General features: G+C 38.4%; 1 protein-coding gene across 3 annotated transcripts in view; it reads right to left on the minus strand.

The window, feature by feature from the left end:
* The window catches only part of LOC138739287 (TBC1 domain family member 8-like), a 93,415-nt gene that overhangs the window by 44,204 nt on the left and 28,235 nt on the right, over window positions 1–20,976 (minus strand). For 2 of the 3 annotated variants that reach the window (XM_069891053.1, XM_069891052.1), the window contains exons 2-5: window positions 9,722–9,826; window positions 9,488–9,598; window positions 8,319–8,437; window positions 3,533–3,761 (exon numbers count right to left, since the gene is read on the minus strand). In XM_069891053.1, coding sequence (XP_069747154.1) covers window positions 3,533–3,761; window positions 8,319–8,437; window positions 9,488–9,598; window positions 9,722–9,826 — 564 coding nt within the window. The remainder of the gene's footprint in view (window positions 1–3,532; window positions 3,762–8,318; window positions 8,438–9,487; window positions 9,599–9,721; window positions 9,827–20,976) is intronic. The other variant, XM_069891054.1, reaches the window with a different exon arrangement.

Consider the following 20,976-nt stretch of genomic DNA (forward strand, 5'->3'; position numbering starts at 1 on the left):
AATTAAATACAATTCTGTATCAATATTGAGCTAAAAGCATTGATGCATTTGAAAAGTGTTTGCCCCACAATGCTTCATGAAGTCTTATCCACCAACAAATAAATGATGGAAACAAAACACTTCTCCATAGGGATGCAACTCATCCTTTTATTTTTTGGTAATTGGCCTCCAGTCTATGCTCTGGAGTTTAACAATGGTGGAAAGTGGGAAGCAACAACTGCAGACTTGTATTCAGCCACTTTCTTCACCCAAAGTGCTGGAATACATTTCCACACAAACTCTGGTCATCTCTGACACCAACATTTTCAAGTTAATAGCCTCATACAGTGTTTAAATCTTTCCATCTGATCTTTTCTTCCAAACATTATGATCACTTCCGGTGCCAAGTATCCCTATCCCAAGAGCTGTTTATTGGGCTGTAGCCTCTTCTGCACTATCCTGCAGTCCTTCAGACACTCACGTTTCACACCTGGAATAATTTCTGTAAAGACTCCACTTATTTGTTGCACTCTTTTCCCTTTAAAACCTTCCTTAAACCCTAAAGGTTGGGCCAAAACATTTGGCAAAAGGCAATGGTGTCAAAGATTGAGTGAGACCACCGAGGAATCAGGCTATTTTGTGGCATTTTGTCAGTAATTAAGAATCTTTAAAATGTATTATTTTTAATCATTTAAAGGACATTTAAAAGCATCAAAAAAGCTTTAATAGCTGGTAAAGCTGGGGGTGGGGCAGAGGGAGGCTTCACTGTCCAAAGTTTTCCCAGCTCAGGAGCACTTGATCCTCCACAGCATCCAACTAAATGATTTAAAGAAGTGTTGCTGCTCAGAGCACTGCTGTTCAAATCCAATATGGAGTTGACCAACAAAGGTCAGCCTTCAGATCCAAAGAGCAAAAAGTTTGGGAAATGAGCGAATGGGCCAAACTCAGGAAAATCTACAAGCCAAATTTCACTGTGGAAAACATTAGTCATAAATGCTGACATTTTAAAGTTAGAAAGTAAACCACAAGAAGAATTTCAAGCAAATTTGTTAATGAATGGAAAATAAATGTAATCCACAAAAACATCTTGCCAATACAACTGTTGATTTCTGTCAGAAACCCAAATCATCAACAGAAATAGAAAAATCACCAAGAGCTAACTTGGTTAAATCTTAGCCAGCTTATATAGATAGCAAGGGCAAGAAGAGTAGTTTTAAAAACCTCCTCTTCAAGACAATCATGACAGAAACAAAAAGGTTTTTCAAAAAAGGTCACACAACATGGATGGTTAAGCATTATACTTTTAAGCAGTACAAACATGCTCAACTACTGGACTGACAACTCAAAATTGGTCAAAGAACGGTTTGTGAATGAGGCAGACATTTTGCCTCTCATTTGCAAACCAGTTTTCTAATCAAGGTAATACTGGTTCATTACTCAATATTAATTTTAAGTAATAATACAAAATTTGATTAATTTTTCTGCAAACATGGGACAAAATATCCACTGTGCTCATTTATAGCAAAATCATTGCTATGCCTTCTAAAAAGTATATTCCAGCAACTGTGCCTGGAATGAGTAATCAAAGGGAAAATGCAATTTCTTTTTCACGCATTGAACCAAAAATTTAAACTGCCAAGCACATTAAAAGCATTCTTAACTGCATTCGTACAAACTGTGGATGACAAATTACCGTACTTCCTGATGTGAATTACCCAAACTCAGAATACAAAACACTAACACCATGTCAGTCTCTTCCCCAATCCATTACTGCAAGTCATTTCCTGTCAGATTATAATTTGATTTTTTTTTAAGGCATGCATGCCATTACTTTTGGAATTTGAGGAAAGGATTATGAATTAATCTTGTAATATTTCTCCTCCTCCAAAAAATAAATCATAAATGTAATAGCCATCAAATATTGAAAATTAAATTCTTTAGCAGCTTATCCAGTTCTGCTCTCCCTCCCTCACCACCCTCCCCCTCCCCCATCCTTTGGTGTGGAGCAAGCACTCCATTTCTCTTCTATAACAGTACCTAATGTTTAGTGCTGGGTATTCTCAATGTCTTACATCACTTTGCTTCCTGCTCTTGAGCTATTTTCAGCACTACTGAAAGGGGACTTTCCACATGCAAGTGGACATCAGCAACCCAGGGGGTAGAGTCATCTCCTCATATCCCAGCCAAAGACTTTGTGGTGAATCACCATAGTCTTCTGCCACTAGCCATCAGGGAACTGGGTCCTGTAAATGTCCCCACTCCCAATACTACTCTCTCTAGACTTCATCTATTCACAGAGCTGCTAACAAAACTAAAAACCACCTCTCTTGAGCACTGAGGAGGCTCTCACACCCACCTTCCACCATCAATCCTCCTCCCCAAACCCCATGATCAACAGTGGCCGACTCTCATACTCAACCCCGACTTCCCAGCTTTCAGACTCTCTCCCACAAATATGATTATAGTTCCAACCCAATTCCTGTTTCCTTTACTAAAGAGGAACATGCAAATGTTTTTGGTACAAATGGTGTTCAGTATCATTCTCAGCCTAGGTATTTCAGCTGGTTCCTCCAAAATGTCACAGAAATAGGAATTTGGCAAATAATATTACATCACAAGTTAATACTACATCACAAATTCATACAATTCTGATTGCATCTCCAAAATTAAAGTGCCTTGAAATGTGTTGACCAAATAGCCCATCAATCCAAAATTCATGAACTGGACTGCAAGGGAGAAAGAACAATGATAAATCAGAACTCTACCAAACTAGAGTTGACGAACATTGGCAATTACATCCAACAGAAATAGTACCAAAACAACATTTTTGAAAACAGAATATAGTTTTCCATAACTATGATGTCACTTAGTGGTTAATCTGTGGAATTTGTTGCACAAGCCAAATCATTGGGTATACTTAAGGGAGAGATTGATAGGTTCTTGATTAGCCCCGGCTTCAAAAGGTTTAGGCCAGGCAGTGGGACTGAGTAGGAAAATGGATCAGTTCATGACTGAACAGCAGAGCAGACTCAATGGGCTGAATATTCTAGTTTTGTTCCCATTTCTTATGGTCTTATCACTTTTACAATTAAACAGAATATCAATTAGGGGTAAAAAAAATTAATTCAACAATATTTTATCAGTTAGACAACTGAATCTTCTTAGGATCTCTTAACCATTAAAGTTTCCTAGCTCTCAAGAGAAATGTAAAATACTGACCACCCCATCCTTCGAAATGAATCCTTCACTACATCACTGAGCAAATGTGATGCCCCAAATGATGATATTTTTCACTTTTCCTTCAATGAGTGTGGAAGAGTGCTTGGAGATGTGTATCACTAGGTTATTATTTGCTTCCAGTGTACTTCAAGATACAGTAGAGAAAAGATACTTGGTGGATATTAGGTGTTGAGACAAATAATTGAATGCTGAAATGGCATTTTATTCTTTCTACAAATGTAATCTTGTCTTCTGATAAAAGACATACAAAAACAGTAAAATCAGCAAAGTTTCCCTTGCAGTCAACTTGCATGCATTATTCATTTATTCTTACCTTCTTTACCAAGTAGAAATGAATAGAAACAGAGGTGGTTGATGCTGAGGTAAATCCAACCTTGTCGAGGAACCCGGCCTTTCCAACAACAACACGAATAATTGGTCACCAGTTTCTCCAAGTCTGGGAAATTAAATCTAGTCTCAAATTTTACCAAAGCCTCCCGGAATTTCTCAGGGTCTTCCTCTTGTTCTGCCAATTTGCTCCTGGTTTCTTCTGCAATGAGGCCCTAACCAAAAAGATTTATAGACTCGTGTTTCAACATAGCCAAATGCCAAAGGAAACTGTACATTTCCACTTCCTCTTATTCTGGTATTCTAACTTTGGTCACTGAACAAGCCATTTGTTAGCTATAAAATATGATAAGCTGATTGTTGACTTCAGAAAAGGAAAGCCAGAGGTTAATGGGGGGGAAAAAAAAAGAGGTGGAGAGCATGAGCACATTTAGGTTCTTGGGAGTCACCATCTTGGAGGATCTTCCTGGACCCAACACACCAATGGCATCATGAAGAAAGCACATCAGCACTTCTACTTCCTCAGGAGTTTGCGGAGGTTTGGTATGACATTGGAAACCCTAGCAGATTTCTACAGAGGTATTTAGAAATGCGTGTTGACTGGCTGCATCATAGTCTGGTATGGAAACACCAATATCCAAGTGTAAGGCCCTCCAAAAGGTAGTGGACTCTGCCCAGAACATTACAGGCAATACAATACCCTCCCCACTATTGAGTGCATATACAGGGAATGCTGCCATCGCAGGGCAGCAACAATCATCAAAGACCCTCACCACTCAGCACACACTTTATTCTCACTGCTGCCATCAGGGAAGAGGTATAGGTGCAACGAGACTCACACCATCAGGTTCAGGAACAGCTGCTGCCCCTCCACCATCAGACTCTTCTGCAACAAACGCAATCAGGGATTCATTTAAGGACTCTTACTTGTGCACTTTATTGATTTTCTTTGCTCTCCCTGTGTTGCAGTTTGTTTACATTTGTTATCAGTTTACAGTTCTTTTGATTGTTTAGATATTGACACTGCAGTTTATTTTTTTGCACTACTAATTCTGACCCACCTACAGGAAAAAAGAATCTCAGGATTATATATGATGTCATGTAGGTACTCGGACAATAAATCTGAAATCTAAATGAAATACTATATTTATTGAAACAAAATTAGTTCTGGTTTTGGTTGGGAATTGGTCAACTGCAGTCAAGATTTGCTGGCTGCATGCCAGTTCTGCTGAGACTTCCCTGAAATTTTAAAACTCACAGAAATTGTTTCAAACCAGTATAAGCATACAGCCAGAATGGAAAATGGAAACTTCTTTTTTAAATTTGCAAGTACAGTTCACAATCTTTCAGTAGTTTAATTACATTCAACTGGATCATCAAGTCGAAATTCTACAACACAGTTTGAGCTGAAAACCACAACCTTAAATAAACAAACAATAGTTTGACATTATGTGCCAGCATTGCCCAATTTGAAGCACCTTCCACACTTATAACCATATAACCACTTACAGCACAGAACAGGCCAGTTCAGCCCTACTAGTCCATGCCATAACAAATCACCACCCTCCTAGTCCCACTGACCAGCACCCGGTCAATACCCCTCCAGTCCTCTCTTATCCATGTAACTATCCAGTCTTTCTTTAAATGTAACCAATGATCCCGCCTTGACCACGTCTGTCGGAAGCTCATTCCACATCCCCACCACCCTCTGCGTAAAGAAATTTCCCCTCATGTTCCCCTTATAATTTTCCCCCTTCAATTTTAAACCATGCCCTCTAGTTTGAATCTCCCCCACTCTTAATTGAAGAAGCCTATCCACGTTTACTGTCTGTCCCTTTTAAAATCTTAAACACCTCTATCAAGTCCCCTCTCAATCTTCTACGCTCCAGAGAAAAAAGCCCCAGTCTGCACAACCTTTCCCTGTAACTCAAACCTTGAAATCCTGTAACATTCTCATGAACCTTCTCTGCACTCTCTCTATTTTGTTTACATCTTTCCTATAATTTGGTGACCAAAACTGTACACAGTACTCCAAATTTGGCCTCACCAATGCCTTGTACAATTTCATCATAACCTCCCTACTCTTGAATTCAATACTCCGATTTATGAAGGCCAACATTCCAAATGCCTTCTTCACCACACCATCTACCTGAGTATCAGCTTTGAGGGTACTATTTACCACAACTCCTAAATCCCTTTGTTGCTCTGCACATCTCAATAGCCTACCATTTAATGCATATGACCTATTTAGATTTGCCTTTCCAAAATGTAACACCTCACACTTATCTGTATTAAATTCCATCAGCCATTTCTCAGCCCACACCTCCAGCCTTCATAAATCACCTTTTAATCTACGGTAATCTTCCTCACTGTCCACAACACCAACAATTTTTGTATCATCCGCAAACTTGCTTATCCAATTCTCCACCCCTACTTCCAGATCGTTAATATATATAACAAACAATAATGGACCGAGGACCGATCCCTGAGGAACTCCACTAGTCACCGGCCTCCAATTGGACAAACAATTTTCTACCACTACTCTCTGACACCTCCCATCCAACCATTGCTGAATCCATTTCACTACCTCCTCATTTATACCTAATGCCTCCATCTTTTTTGCTAACCTCCTGTGGGGAACTTTGTCAAAAGCTTTACTAAAGTCTAAATAGACAACATCCACAGCTTTCCCTTCATCAACCTTTTTTTGTAACCCCCTCAAAAAACTCAATCATGTTTGTCAAGTATGATCTACCCCTGACAAAACCATGCTGATTACTCCCTAGCAATCCCTGTACCTCCAAATATTTGTAAATACCATCCCTCACAACACTTTCTATCAACTTGCCCACCACAGACGTCAGACTCACGAGCCTATAATTCCCAGGTTTACATTTAGACCCTTTCTTAAACTGCGGAACCACATGCGTCACCCTCCAATCCTTTGGCACCCCCGTGGCCAGTGACATCCTAAATATCTCTGTTAATGGCCCCACTATCTGTCCACTAGCCTCCCTGAGTGTCCTTGGGAATATTTTGTCCGGTCCCAGAGATTTATCCACCTTTATCTTTTTCAACACAGCCATCACTACCTCCTCGGTTATCCTTGTATGCTTCATTACCTACCCACTATTTTTCTTTACCTCAACTGGTTCAATATTTTTTTCCCTAGTGAATACCGAGGCAAAGAAATCATTCACAATTTCCCCCATTTCCTCTGACTTCTCACTAAATCCTTTGGATTTATTTTAATGTACTTATTGAAACCCTTTGGATCCCAGGAATCGAATGCCAATCGGCCTTTAAAGAGGCAAGTGTGAAATCAAAATCTGCTCAATGCCATCAGATGATGCCGGTCTCGACCCCTAGTACAACCCTTGGCGTCTGCAGACACCAGCATGAAGATCAGGCAAGTGTGAAATGGGCAATTGCATTGCAGGCACTTCCTATTAAAGGTATAACAGACCAAAAGCCGGGGATAAACCCTTGCAAGTGTGAAAGCGTTCAGTGTCCCAGTTAGGAGTGGTCTCGTGTAAAAGGCCAAACCCCCATTCCTATCTCAGAACACTGAACGACCAATTTACTGGGATGCAAGTGTGAAATGGGCTTGAGTCACAAAATGGACCAGGTTTCCCCCACCCCCCCTCCCAGTGGCAGACTTCCCAATATATACATTCAAAAGGTCCTGATTTTCCTTGCCAACGCCAGTATAAATTGACAGTAGCCCCTTTTTCCTGCTCTGCCCACATTGCTCCAATGGGTTCATCAAGGAGAACATCAGTAACCCCAGATTTCCCAGCTTTCAGGTTGTTAAACACTCTACCCAAGCAAACGTCTGATTAAACTCAGAAGTCCCCACTGAAATGAGAGATGCTGCCTCCCAGAGAGATAGGTGGGCAGTTGTGCTTTTAATTATTTCTATTGAGCATGTGGATGAACTGAGCTTTTTTAAAAAAATATATTAGGATTGGAACTTTCTTTTATTTAAAGTTGCATGTATTTCAAGATCAACTTTGTTAAAATCCAAAACCCCAATAACACAGACAGTCGTCATCTTGAGGTAGCTTTTCACCACCTCTCAAGGAACCCCTGTAAATACAACAAGTTGTCCAAGCCAAAAGAGACTGCCCTGATGAACTCCACAACTGAACACTCTGCCAGTGCCACCATGGGGAAAAACGTGACCCAGAGGCAGGCCACCCGCAATGTCAGATCAATAAAAATATTCACATGCAAAGTAACAGCATTTGGCAGAATAATGTGAACTTTTGTTATCCTATAAATGCATTTTCATGATGATATTCAGTTGCTTTTGAGCAAGTACCATGTACAATGTTGTGCATTGCAAGAACCTTGCATTGCTCCTGAGAATACAACTTAAACTGAAAATTATCTAAACAAAGCTATCACCTTTTTCCTGCACACACTTCTCTGAGTGAGTCAGGAACTAATAAATCTTTCCCCTCATTCTGGGAAACCTGTCTCCTCTACCCCAAATAGTGCTGATACAAAAATGCTAACCATCTAAATAATCTTCAATTGCTCTCCATTAAAACTTTTTTTTCCCCCTTTAACATTACACTGAGTAAATTATCCTTTTTGTATGGTTTAAAATTGGAGCCCTGCATAATTGTGGAATGTCAGAGTAGGTAGTTTTTTTTACATTGTGTTACACAATGAAAAATGCAATTGATACCTCTTCTCCTACCACCCACAACCCAGAGGAGAGCCAAATGATTTAACTGCATACAGTCTTACTGGTTTATTCTTACCTTTATTTTACCATGAACAAAATTGATAACATCATCTTTATTGTCAAATACAGCAAGAGTGTGCAGAAGATTCTGTTCTAGCCATTCCCAGTGTGGATGAATTTCTTCCATTGTGGCTCCTTTCAGAGAAATGTACAAAAAATAGTGGAAATTTAAAGCTTTTTTTTTAAATTTACATTTTTACTTTAATACATCAGAAGACAGTGAAATTTAAAAATCCCCCAAAATTCTGATATGGATCACTTTAACATCCCCTTGTTACAGTAAACATACACTGTTACAACACCACAAAAGAATGGTCTCCACTAATGCAAGGCCACTGTTCTTTTCTTGTATTATTGTAATGGAATATTTATCATTCTATCTTTGCATTTATTATCAATTTAATATTTACTGTTCCCCCCCCCCCCCCCCATGAAGCACATATTTGGCCGCAGCAACAATTGTTGTGCACTTGTACATCACACAATATACAAATTAACATCACACAATATAAAAATTAACACTGGACATGAGGCAAGAGACAACTAGCACAAAATAAAGTCCAAACGTTCTTCCAATGGGCTTCCTCAGATAACCAGAGTAGACATGCTTGTATTGATAAATCTCATTGGGACAAGCAAACCTCATTATTGTCAATTCAGCCAGGGAAACCCTGGAAGGAAAACAAGAAATAAAAGCAGTTGCCAGAGTTTTGAAACGGTGTTTCTCTGGAGAACTGCTTCCCAATTAGTGTGCAATGTCTGAGCAACAAATTTTCATCAATAAGATCATTTGTTTATGAACACCCACCTGTTCATAACTTTGCAACTGAAACTAAATACGACCTTGCACCTTCAATCCAAATGACAGTAATTGTCATCAACTTTCAACAATTCATTTGCTTTCCAAAAATGGTTAAGCATACATTAAAGTTCTCATTTAACCCAGTGAAAGCAGCATCTGTATTGGAAATTCGTTGTGCAGGATAATATATGAAAGGAGGTTGGAGGTCACTGTTCCCATATTTTGGGAGATTGTAGCAGGAAAGACCCCTCGAGAAAGACACAGAATCATAATCAGGACTTCAGGGTCTTTAATTGAGACCTCTCTTGAGTACATTAATATGGTAATACAATTCTTTCCACACCATTTGCTCGCAATTTAAGTTTCACACATGTGTAACATACCACAGGCAATGACCCAGTATACTTGTGATCCTGGCATCTGATGTAAAATGCGGAATGGTGCAACACGGGCATTGGAGTCAAGCACAGCATCTAAAGCACCCACCAGCAGACCTTAGAACAAACAAAAATGTATTAAATCTCATCAATCAACATCTTAAAAAAATTCAAGTATTTTTCTGTCAGGATCTATACAAAAAATACCCAACAATTTCAAATAGATAAAAATCACACAACCTGGGCTTCGAATAATGCTGCCCAACTTTGTTTCTCCATCCTTGCCAGAAGAAAGATTAGCACAAAACTGGTGGCTTTGTTCATTATACACGGAGTTTTCAGACACTGTATATCAACAGGATAAATGAACGACAAGTTCCATCACAAAATTCATTAAATCCCACTAGAGTCACATTGATGCTTTACATTTGTAATGACAGAATTTCATACTTCACAATTTAAATAAAAAAAGAGCTAAACTACTTCACATTACTGAGAGAATTAGATCGAAGGTTATAGATGACAATTTATCACACAGCCTCTGAACATGACAGACAAGATAGATGCTGCCCTTCCTCTATTCTCTCAGTTTCATAAATGCATTAAAATAGTATCTACACAGAAATAAAAAGTGGTAACGACTTAATTGCAAGAGCACCCCAGCGAAATCCAACAATCTGCTGTCCTATTATTCAGAGTACTGATGGCCCAGCAACTGGCTCATCTGGTCCTGCTCCTAATGATCTATTTAAAATCACTAAGGCCCCAATGCTCAAACTCCCTTTGAATGGTTCTCTAACACTACAATTTAACTTCATTGATTACAAAGACAATACAATAGTCCCCAGCAAACTCAACCCCCAAGTATGGGATCCCTGACTTCCAATCGAACAGAGGCCAATCACTGCAGATGAGCAACATCATCTCCTTTATCACATTTAACATTAGGCCCTTTCACACAGTAAAAAAAAAACTCTGAATGTAAAGGTGGAGATTCTCTGCCTCATGTTGGGAGACTTGCCTCCATGAATGCAGTCTGGCTGGCTCCAAGGCACCAACTGCAATCCCTCTCAGGGCAAGGGTCAGCAGCGGAGTGCTGCACTCTTCCACCCAGCTACAAGCGGCTGGCTTGGGGCAGGCTGATGATGTCATGGTGACGTTGTCAGCCCACGACCCATATCACTCACTCTTCTCCCTGACCCCCTCAGGGCCGGCAGTGGGCATCGGGGTGGCCGGTGCGGGCTGAGACTGCCCCACCAGCACTTCACTGGGCCATTCATCAGCACCAGTGGCTTAATACGCAGCAGAGCAATGGCCATCTTCCCTACCCATAATCCTCCATGTAGCTGGAACCATTTTGGAAAACACAGCTGCCTACAGCAGCTCTGGACAACGCACCGCTCTGCATAGAGGTGGCACTGGAGCAGCGTTTTAGGGAAGCTCCGTGAACAGGCAAGTTTAAAATTTTTATCCGCCTCTGCAGCCGGCCTTGAAGCAGAGGCCCAGCATGAAAACACCTATCGACTTACTCAAGGATGTGTACTTAGCATTCTACTATACTCCCTCCTCTACACCCAAGACTGTACAGCCAAAGACTCAATCTTTAAGTTCATTGGTGACACCAGTTTAAGCCAAATGTCAAATAATGAAGAGGAGGAATACAGGAAGGAGATAGACAGTCTTAATATCAAGACAAGTCAGAGACACAAAGAAGCAGAGCTGATCATATACATGGTGGGGGAGGAAGAAGATAGGAAAGCGGGGTGGTGAGAAAGATAAGTGCCCACATCAAATTATACTGAAGTGGAGAAAGAAGATAGCTTCAATTTCTCAGAAGTAAACAACTTCAGTGGCCTCAACTGGACTAACCATGTTGATCTGGTGGTCAAGAAAGGACACTAACATCTCAATTTCCTTAGAAGGAAAGATTTTTGGCATGTTCCCCCATGTCCCTCATCTTCTGCAGGTTCATCGTCAAAAGCATCCTACTAGGGCTGCTCTACCCAAGCTCAGAACATTACACAAGTTCCCTCCCCCTGGATCTCGTGCTTCAGAGGAAAGGCAACCAACATACTAAAGGACCAGTCTTACCTCAGACGCACACTCTTCTTCCACTGGGAGAAGTGGGATTAAAAAAAAAAAAAATCACAGCATCAGGTTTCCCCACAGCCATCAGGTTCCTGAATGCAATGCTCTCATAATGTCCTTGCTATGTACTCTGCAATTGTATTCTTGCTCTTCTTCTTTACACAGCTATAGGAAGGTTAGTTGACTTGCTGGACTGTTTGTTGATAACCCCTTCTCACTTCACCAGTAATAGCACAATAAACTTGACCATTTTTTAAAAAAAATTTAATTAAAGACATTAATTAAGAAAGTCTGCATTTGCTGTGATTGTAGCACAGCACACTAAGAAAGCTGGTGAAACTCAGCAGGTTTATGCAGAGTCTATGGGAAGCAATGCATCTAATCAATGTTTCGGGCCCAAGCCCTTTGTCAAGGTATAAAAAAAAGCAATGTATTAAGAGGCTTTATATACACCAGCCTGAGTTTTACAGTTTACTGGCAGTCATTGGGTTCTATTGCTGAGAACACACAAACCAATTTGCCTGCAAGCTAGAACCCATCTGTTTACTAATCGCTATGCCTTTCTTAGTGCTCTACTCACACTTGCCATATTTTTGTTTCATTGAATGGGCTATTCTAACACTACTATAATTAAACTAATGGAATATATACTGCATCCGGAAGTGAATATCATGAGCTTGAAAATCTTTATAAATGGGATTATCTGCATAAAATTAGATTTTTGCATATTATGGAGGACCTGTTGAAGTCTTCAAGCTCCACCTACAAACAGTACTCCAGCCACAGTTACATTGTTACAAAGCAGAGCCACAAGATTCTTCATCCCAATAGGAACACTAGGCCCACAAAAACATTTAAAAGGCCTGCCACTCCTTAAACTATTTTGGTCTTTCATTCAAATACACCTTATTACTGATGATCAGGAAGAAAATATCACCAAAAAGATTTTTTTTTTTTTTAAATTTATAAAATAATATGCTTTTAATTTATAAAATAGCATGCAATAAGAGCCAGCAAGAATCAATATTGCAAGACCATCAAAACCAGAACAAGTAGAATTGAAACCAAGATCAGGACATCATGCTGCTAATATATTCAAACTAAACCATGCGATTGGCCAAAAAAAATCCCAAGGCTCCCAGATTGAAGCCTTCCTAGTACATGCATTTCCTTCTTAAAATTAACTCAAGTGCAGACACGGATTCTGGTGAGACAATTCATACTGCATTGAACTTTGAAAACCTTGATAAAAATCAAAGTCCAGAAAAAGAGAGAGAGAGAGAGACAGAGAGAGAAAATCATTGAAAATAACTGGTTCTCTTTCCCAAGGGCCTCGGCCAAATATGGTGTCACAAATCAGAAAAACTGGACACAAATATTAGATCAAAAATATTCTAATACTTACACAAAAAAATCAAAGAAACAAGTCAGAATCAGGAGGTGTTTTACATCACGAGTACAGTTGAATAGAGGTGATTTATACCATTTCAATGGATCAAGGGAAAAAGTTTATGGGAATTAGGATCTGAAATTTTTTTGCAAACAGTTCTGCTACTGAGAATTAATTCTGCACATATGAAATAAAGCCTCATTTCCACTGTAAACACCCGTTCATCGACGTGGATCATCCATTTCCATACATGACTATTATTATTTTATTCAAACATAGCCAAGGAGCTTGGTACCAAACTAACTGAAATCCATGTTCTGATTGTTATCGTTTGTCTGTCATCTAACATTCCTTTCTTGAATTGTTAAACAATCATTTTTAAACTTAGATTTAACTTTGAGACATTCAGCACGGTAACAGACCCTTCCAGCCCACGACCCCTTGCTGCTAAATAAAAACATTAATCGACAACCCCTCATAGGTTTTGAGGGGTGAGAGGAAAACCTCACAGACACAGGGAGAATGTACAAACTCTCAAGACAGCGTCTGATTCAAACCCAGTTGTTGCCGCTGTAAATAGCATTGCGCTAACCATATCACCCTCTGACTATGCCACTCCAGGCTTTGTGCAAAAGGACAAAAAGAGATCAGGACATTAAGAAAAACAAGCAATCAATTATTTGCATGCACCATCCCAGGTTGGTTGAAGCTCGATCACTGGGCCAGGTCATTCTATTAAAAACAGATAGCGGGAGGAATGCCCAACTTGGTAATTAATCAGATAGATCATGAGCTACTATTAAAAATCAAGATACATTGCAGGAATGTGGAACCAAGGTTAAAAAAAAATCAACAAGATCTTACTGAACGGCAGGATAGTTGTAATTAGCCAGAACAAGAACTCCCACTGTGGTAACCAATTCAACATGATTACAGCAGAAATGCGAATAATTGACACAACAGATACCTCTCCAAGTCAATTGAAGCCATTTTATCAATGCTTGACATTTTTTTTTTTAAATAAAAATCTTGCCGAAACATTCCAATCAGGAGGGCCTCCTCATGTCAGAACAAATAGTGGGTTTTTTTAATATAAAATTTACAATTTAAATTTTTAAATAAAAATAATAATCAAAGATTAAATTTAAATTAAAATAGGGCAGCATGGTTAGCACAAGGCTGTTTCAACACTATTGGGACTCAAATCCGGCACTGCCTGTAAGGAATTTGTATGTTCTCACACGTCTGTGTGGGTTTCCTCCCATCCATCAAAATGTACCGGGGTTGTAGGTTAATTTGGTGGCACAAACTCATGTACCCAAAAGGGTCTGTTACCATGCAGCATATCCAAATTTAAACTGGAGATTAAACTGCATCAGCTTCTCAAATCAAAGTAGAGGGGAGGTATATGCTTCATCTCCTGAAATAAAACACTCTGGATCTTGGCAGCAAGTTAACCCTATGAAACTAATGTCTTATCTAGAGGATTTCACCAAATTCCCACTGCATGGCATACAACCTATATCAATATTTACAATGATAAAGCCAGAACTTGCTTAAAAACTGCAAATTAAAGTTAAAAACTGAAGACAGGCTAATGAAATAGTAAGAAATTTTACTTTGTGATGGATGAAAGCAGATATGACAACATTAACAGAATTTTTATTTCAGGAATTTGCAAATACATCAAATCAAATACATACATTCTCAGTGACATCAGTTTTCCTTCAAGTGCATTTTGAGCAAATAGTTCAAGATTCTCCATGAATTCCAACCTCTTCTTCTACAACAGTGTCAGACCTTCTTAAATGGGAGTTCTCAATCTAGTACTCTGTCATGAACAGCTCATTTTACTGCAAAACCTAGCAGAACAAAGGCCACCTTCCACCAGCAGTTTATATTCATCTGAGCAAATGTCCCTGGGAACACCCCAGAGAGCACCAGAGTCCTGTGTTAATGCAGCTGTTTGGGATAAATCTCGTCAAAGCCTATTAAATCACTTTTCAGAACTTCTCAGCAAATTCATATTCCAGAAGTAGATGGATGGCAGTCACATCCCTAGCACAGTCACCACTAACACAGTGTGCAGTCAATCTAAAACACCTGCTGTGCAAGGATCATCTGACCAGCAAGATCCTTCTCACACCAGTTAAGGAAGGTCTGGGTGCCTGCTTGAACAAGATTTTGAAAAACTTCTTAGTTAACCATCATACAGGATGTACCTGTCTTCTTCCTCCACAGTCTGTCTCTCCAAAAGGCTTGAGAGCATTCTTTGCATACCACTATTAGTTAACTTTGCCAAGGTTGTTCAACTTCACTAAACTTGTTGGAAAGAACACATTAGACCAACTACAAAATGGAACACTGTGATACTTCAACAATGCACAAGTGCTGAAGGAACTCAGCAAGTCAGACAGCATCCATGGAAAGTAATGGGCTGTCGACATTTCAGGCCAGAGTCATTCTCCAGGTCATACAGTAGGGATGCTGCATGACCTGCTGAGTTCCTCCAACACCTTTGTGCATTGCACTAGTTCTGCAGCATCCACAGACCTTTCTGTTTAAACCTCAAGTTAGACTTCACCATTATGAAACTCCTCTGAAATGAGAGCCAGATGGAACAATCACAAACATGCTCTTTTTAAAAAATAGATAACACAGTAATAGTCCTTTCTAGCCCACGCTGCTGAAATACACCCATATCCACTCCGTAAATGGTTATATGATTATATGTGACCAAGTCTTTGGAATCTGGGGGGGAGGGGGGAAAGAGAAAGAGAAATCCAATCATTGAGAGGAAACCCACGCAGACACTGGGGAAACATACAAACTCCTTACATACTGGGATGGATTCTAACCTGGATCGCTGGTGCTGAAACGGCATTGTGCTTAACACGACAATGACCATGCCACCCATCTCTCCCTCCCAACCACACGTCAAGATTCTGCACACGATTAAATTTGTTATCACCCGATAAATTAGAAAGTACCTTCAACGATGAGTCCAGAATCGATTGGGAAATTAACCACACTGTGCCAAAGTAACAAGCACCTTGTATCTGCAATCAAGCCAGATTCTTATAATCGAGAGGAAGCCTCACTCCCACACTGTCATTTCTGCCTTACCTTAGTGATGCACTCCACCTTCTTAATGACCCCCGACTTCATAAATCATTTTCTGAGGTGACTAGACCCATTTGGGAAGGAAGGGCCTTTTGCAAAAATCCTCATAACATTATGGGAATGAATATGCGATTTCAGATCTTACTTTCTCCCCTTTTCACTTGCTGAGATGGGAAATGAAATCCTCCCCTAGATTCTGACACACTGCCAGCAGGCTGCATTAGGTTGCACATTCCCGGCGGTTCTGGGCTAATCTGGTCCCACAAAGCCACAACTCAATTTGGCAAGTTGCCATTTCCACAAGTTTTACTTGTTTCAAAGAAATTATCGATCTTGGCTGCTCATCCTGAGTGAAATGTTGGTCTAGATTTTCCAACTCATTGTTATCCACAAACCACAAAAGGATAGAAAGCTCTGAGAAGCTGAATTTTGGAGAGTGAATCACCTCCTAAATGTCCTTTGATCATTTCCCCACAAATGTATTATGGAATCACAGGGGGACTTGGTGGTTCTTCAACCAATTATTTTCAAGTTCCTTCCCATTTGGGAAATGTGGCCAGGCAAAGGACTTAAGTTTTGGTTGAGCTCTCTGTGAAGAGTAATAAATAGATGGTCAAAACTTGAAAAATCAAGATGTTTTTCAACAAAAATGGATAAAACTAACAAGAAGAAGCCAAGGCAGCAGAGAACAAAAATTGAAGCAGCTCCTATTCAACTAGGAACATCAGGTGAAAGGGAACAGTACAAAAAAAATGGCGATGGGACCAGCAGAAAAAAACTGGGGAGTCATGTCAAGAATTGAGCGTCATCCTGGAAAAAAAATTTGAGTATTTGAGTAACCGATTCTTAAGTGTTGAAATGGTGATGAGCGATATGTCAGGGAAAATGACCAAAATAAAAAGCCATTGTTGATTACCTAATGGACAAAATGGGTCAAGCAGAGAGTGAATTGACGAAAATCCATGAAAAACTTGAGGTTTTGTAAAAAAGCCAAAGAATGGAAGTTGGATAAACAAGGACTACTTGGAAAAATTGACCACATGGAGAATTTTAGTCAACAGAATAATGTCCAAATTATTAGACAAAGGAAGGAATAGAGGGAAGAGAGCTGTGAACCTTTTACAAAAATGGATCCCACAAGTGTTGTGAGAAGACAAATTTGGAGAAAAACTGAATATTGAGAGAGCTCACCAAACACTCATAACAGAAGAACCAGCAACCAGAGAGCAAGACCAATTCTGGGGAGACTTTTAAGCTACTTTTGGGAGTAGCATATGATTACTCGAAGAAGAATAATGGCCCGCCCGAGGTCATTCATGAAAATGTACTATTTTTTCAAGAATTTGGCTGACCTTTGATTAAACAAAGAAAAGAATTTGAAGATGTGAAAAGACAACTTGAAATACTCAAGGATATATCCCACGACTTTGAGGGTATAAGTAGTGGAAGAGAATGAGCAATTTTTCAAGCTCAAGAACGAGGTGGAAGATGTTCTACAAAATTTGCTTTAAAGATCAAGGTTGCTGAGGGAGAAGATTGTGAAAATATTTCTAATGGAACTAAATAAAAGTTGTTTTTTTAATTTTTGTTAGACCATCTCATATTTATTGTTTAAAAGTGTATAGAAATGTTCACAGAAAGCTCAGTAAAAGAAAAAAAAAAATCAAGGGACAGTGGTAGCAGGGTGGAAACTCCAGTCTCAGGGGAAAGAATGGTGCCAGGAAAGTAGTAGCAAAAAAAAAAAAAAGTGCTAAAGAGAGGGGTTCTTCTTCCTCAGGATATTCAATGGGCTTTCGGGGCTCTGCGTATACGTCACCATCAGGGCAAGGACATTGTTTTTCTTAAAGGGGAAGGATCATTTTATTATTTAAAGAGTCAAAGAGATTGTACCATTCAAAAATATTGTTTTAAAGAAGAATATGGATGGAACATTAAAATCTATTAGTTTTAATGTTATTGAATTAATGGGATGAAGAGAAAACAGGTCTTGGCATACTTAAAAAAAAAATTAAAGGCAGATATAGTCTTTTTACAAGAAACATCTTACCAAATTGGAATATGCAAACTTATAAAGAGGATGGGCGGGGCAAGAAATATAGTCTTTATTTGCATCAAAAGCAAGAGTTGTAGCGATTTTAATTAACAAAAATATACCAATAATAATAGAAGAGACATTAACGGATCAAACTGGAAGATTTGTAATGGCACATTGCAAAACATATGCAGAATCATGGATGTTTATGAACATTTACATCCCAAACTATGATGATAAAATATTTATGAAGGATATCTTTTTAAAAATTCAGGGGGAAAGACCAGATATATTGATTGGAGGAGATTTCAATTTTTGTTTAGATCCAATATTGGATCAATCAATGAGAACAATAACAAGGGTGAAAGCTGCAAAAACAACACTATCATTTATGAAGGACTTTAATTGATATATGGAGGTGGCTCAACCCTTTAGAAAGGGATTATTCATTCTACTCAAGGGTACATGATTTACATACAAGGAATGACCCATTTTTAATGACTCCCCAGTTACAAAGTAGAGTGGTAAAAACAGAGTATTTGGCAAGTCTTTTATAAGACCAGTCGCCATTAATGTTAACTATTATGGAACTGGAAAGGCAAGAAAATATGAATAGATGGTATCTTAATGCTACATTATTAAAGAAGGATTTTTGTGAATTTATTAAGAGACCATTGTGAAAACAATCTTCCTTCTACTGACAATAGTTTTCTAATTTGGGATACACTAAAAGGTTATTTGAGGAGACAAATTGTTTCTTGTACTAAAAATTTTGAGAGAATATATGAGAGATTAAGGTCTATAAAAGGATACAACAAAATTGGAAAAAGAATATCAGATATCAGGAGCACAAAATATAGAATATTAGAGAACAAAAAGTTACAATATAATACATTACCAACATATAGAACAGAAAAATATTAAAAACTAAACAAAAATAATATGAACTAGGAGAACAGGCACATAAAAAGTTATCTTGGCAGCTTAAAGCGCAGGAGTCATCCAGGATGATAAATGCAATAGATCAGAAGCTGACACTATAACATATAATGAAAAAGAAATAAATAATACTTTTAGACAATACTATTCAAATCAGATTTAGTAGGAGATGAAGACATGATGGAAGAATTTTTAAACAAATGTTGAATTTCTTAATTTAGAAGACAGAGAAAAAGACGACTTAGATGCAACTTTCACAAGGGGAAAAAAAAATACAGAAAGCTCCAGGTACTTTACAAGCTTAAAAAGTCCCCAGGGGAAGATGGTTCCCTCCTGAATTCGAAAGGCAATTTAAAGATTTTTTGATGCCTCTGTTGATGGATCAGGTGGTGGAGACTCAAACCCTCCTGGGAACTTCTTCAACTGCTCTAATTACAGTGCTACCGAAGAAAGGTAGAGACCCACTAAAAACCTCATCATACAGATCAATATCACTCCTGAATACAGATTATAAAATTCTAGCAAAGGCTCTAGCCAATAGATTGGGTGACTATTTATCAAAATTAATACATCCAGATCAGGTGGGATTTGTTAAAGGAAGACCTTCTTCAAATAGTCCAGGTAGATTATTCAATACAATATACATGGCAAAATGAAGGTTGAATCCAAACATAACTGTTTCTTTAGATGCAGAAAAGGAATTCGACTGACTAAAATGGTCTTTCTTATACAAAATGCTGGAAAAATTTGGTATAGGTAGAAAATTTATAAATTGAATAAAAACACCATAAGCCACAAGCTAAAATTATAACAAATAACCAAATGTCATCTATTTTTCCCTTGAGTAGATTGAGTAGACAGTAGTGTCCTGTCACCAACATTATTCATCCTAGCTATTGATTATAATAGATCTGGATATTAGGGGCTTCAAAGTTGGACAGGAAGAACATGACATCAGTTTATTTGCTGATGCTGTGCTAATTGTACACGTCTGACCCAGATGAATCATTAATAAGATTACAAACAAAATTACAAAAATATGGAAGAATATCAGGATACAAAATAAATATGGACAAGAGTGAAATATTGTTGTTACAGAATTTTGATTATAAAACATACCAAGTACAGGTAGCCCTCTACTCCCAACCCACCCATACAATTTAAAAAATATTTATTAAAACTACTGTACAAGTACATATTTTGCATTAAAAGTACTTTGTACAGTGTCCCCACTCCTGGCGGAAGCCCGAAGTCTCCACTCCCTGACTTACGACCAAACTAGAGTTACAACCAAGTCTTCAGTCCCCTGTAGATTTAAATGGATGAAAGATAGAATTAAATACTAGAAATAAGGACAGATAATTTAAAGAATTTATATAAGCTTAATTATATTCCTCTTTTAGAAAAAAAACAAAGGTTTACAAAAATGGAAAGATCTGCCAATTGGAAGGTTAAATTGTATCAAAATGAAGGTAAATGTATCCTTTCAATTGTTACCTGTTGTACTAAATAAAAATGTATTTAAATTATTACATAATTGTACAAGACAATTCCTATGGAATAACAAATTACAAAGAATTGCACTGGAAAGGTTAACATGGGACTACAAACTGGGAGGACTTATACTTCCAGATTTTAAGCAGTATTATCTATCAGCTCAAGCAAGAATTTTTATCATCCTTCTTTGAAGAAAGCAGTCCCCCTTTGTGGATTCAAATAGCACTGAATTCAATAAGAGGAGACAATGAAGGACCTTATTTATAAGTGGAATGTTAAGTCAATAACAAAAAATGGATAACCCTATATTAATACACATGATTAGAATATAGCAAGAAATAAATGAATGCATCAGGGAAAAAAAAGGCAGGTATATCACCAAGGATTCCATTATGTAAAAATGTACTACTGCCTATGAATCAGGGT

The sequence above is a fragment of the Narcine bancroftii genome, chromosome 7 (assembly GCF_036971445.1).
Source record: "Narcine bancroftii isolate sNarBan1 chromosome 7, sNarBan1.hap1, whole genome shotgun sequence".
NCBI lineage: Eukaryota > Metazoa > Chordata > Chondrichthyes > Torpediniformes > Narcinidae > Narcine > Narcine bancroftii.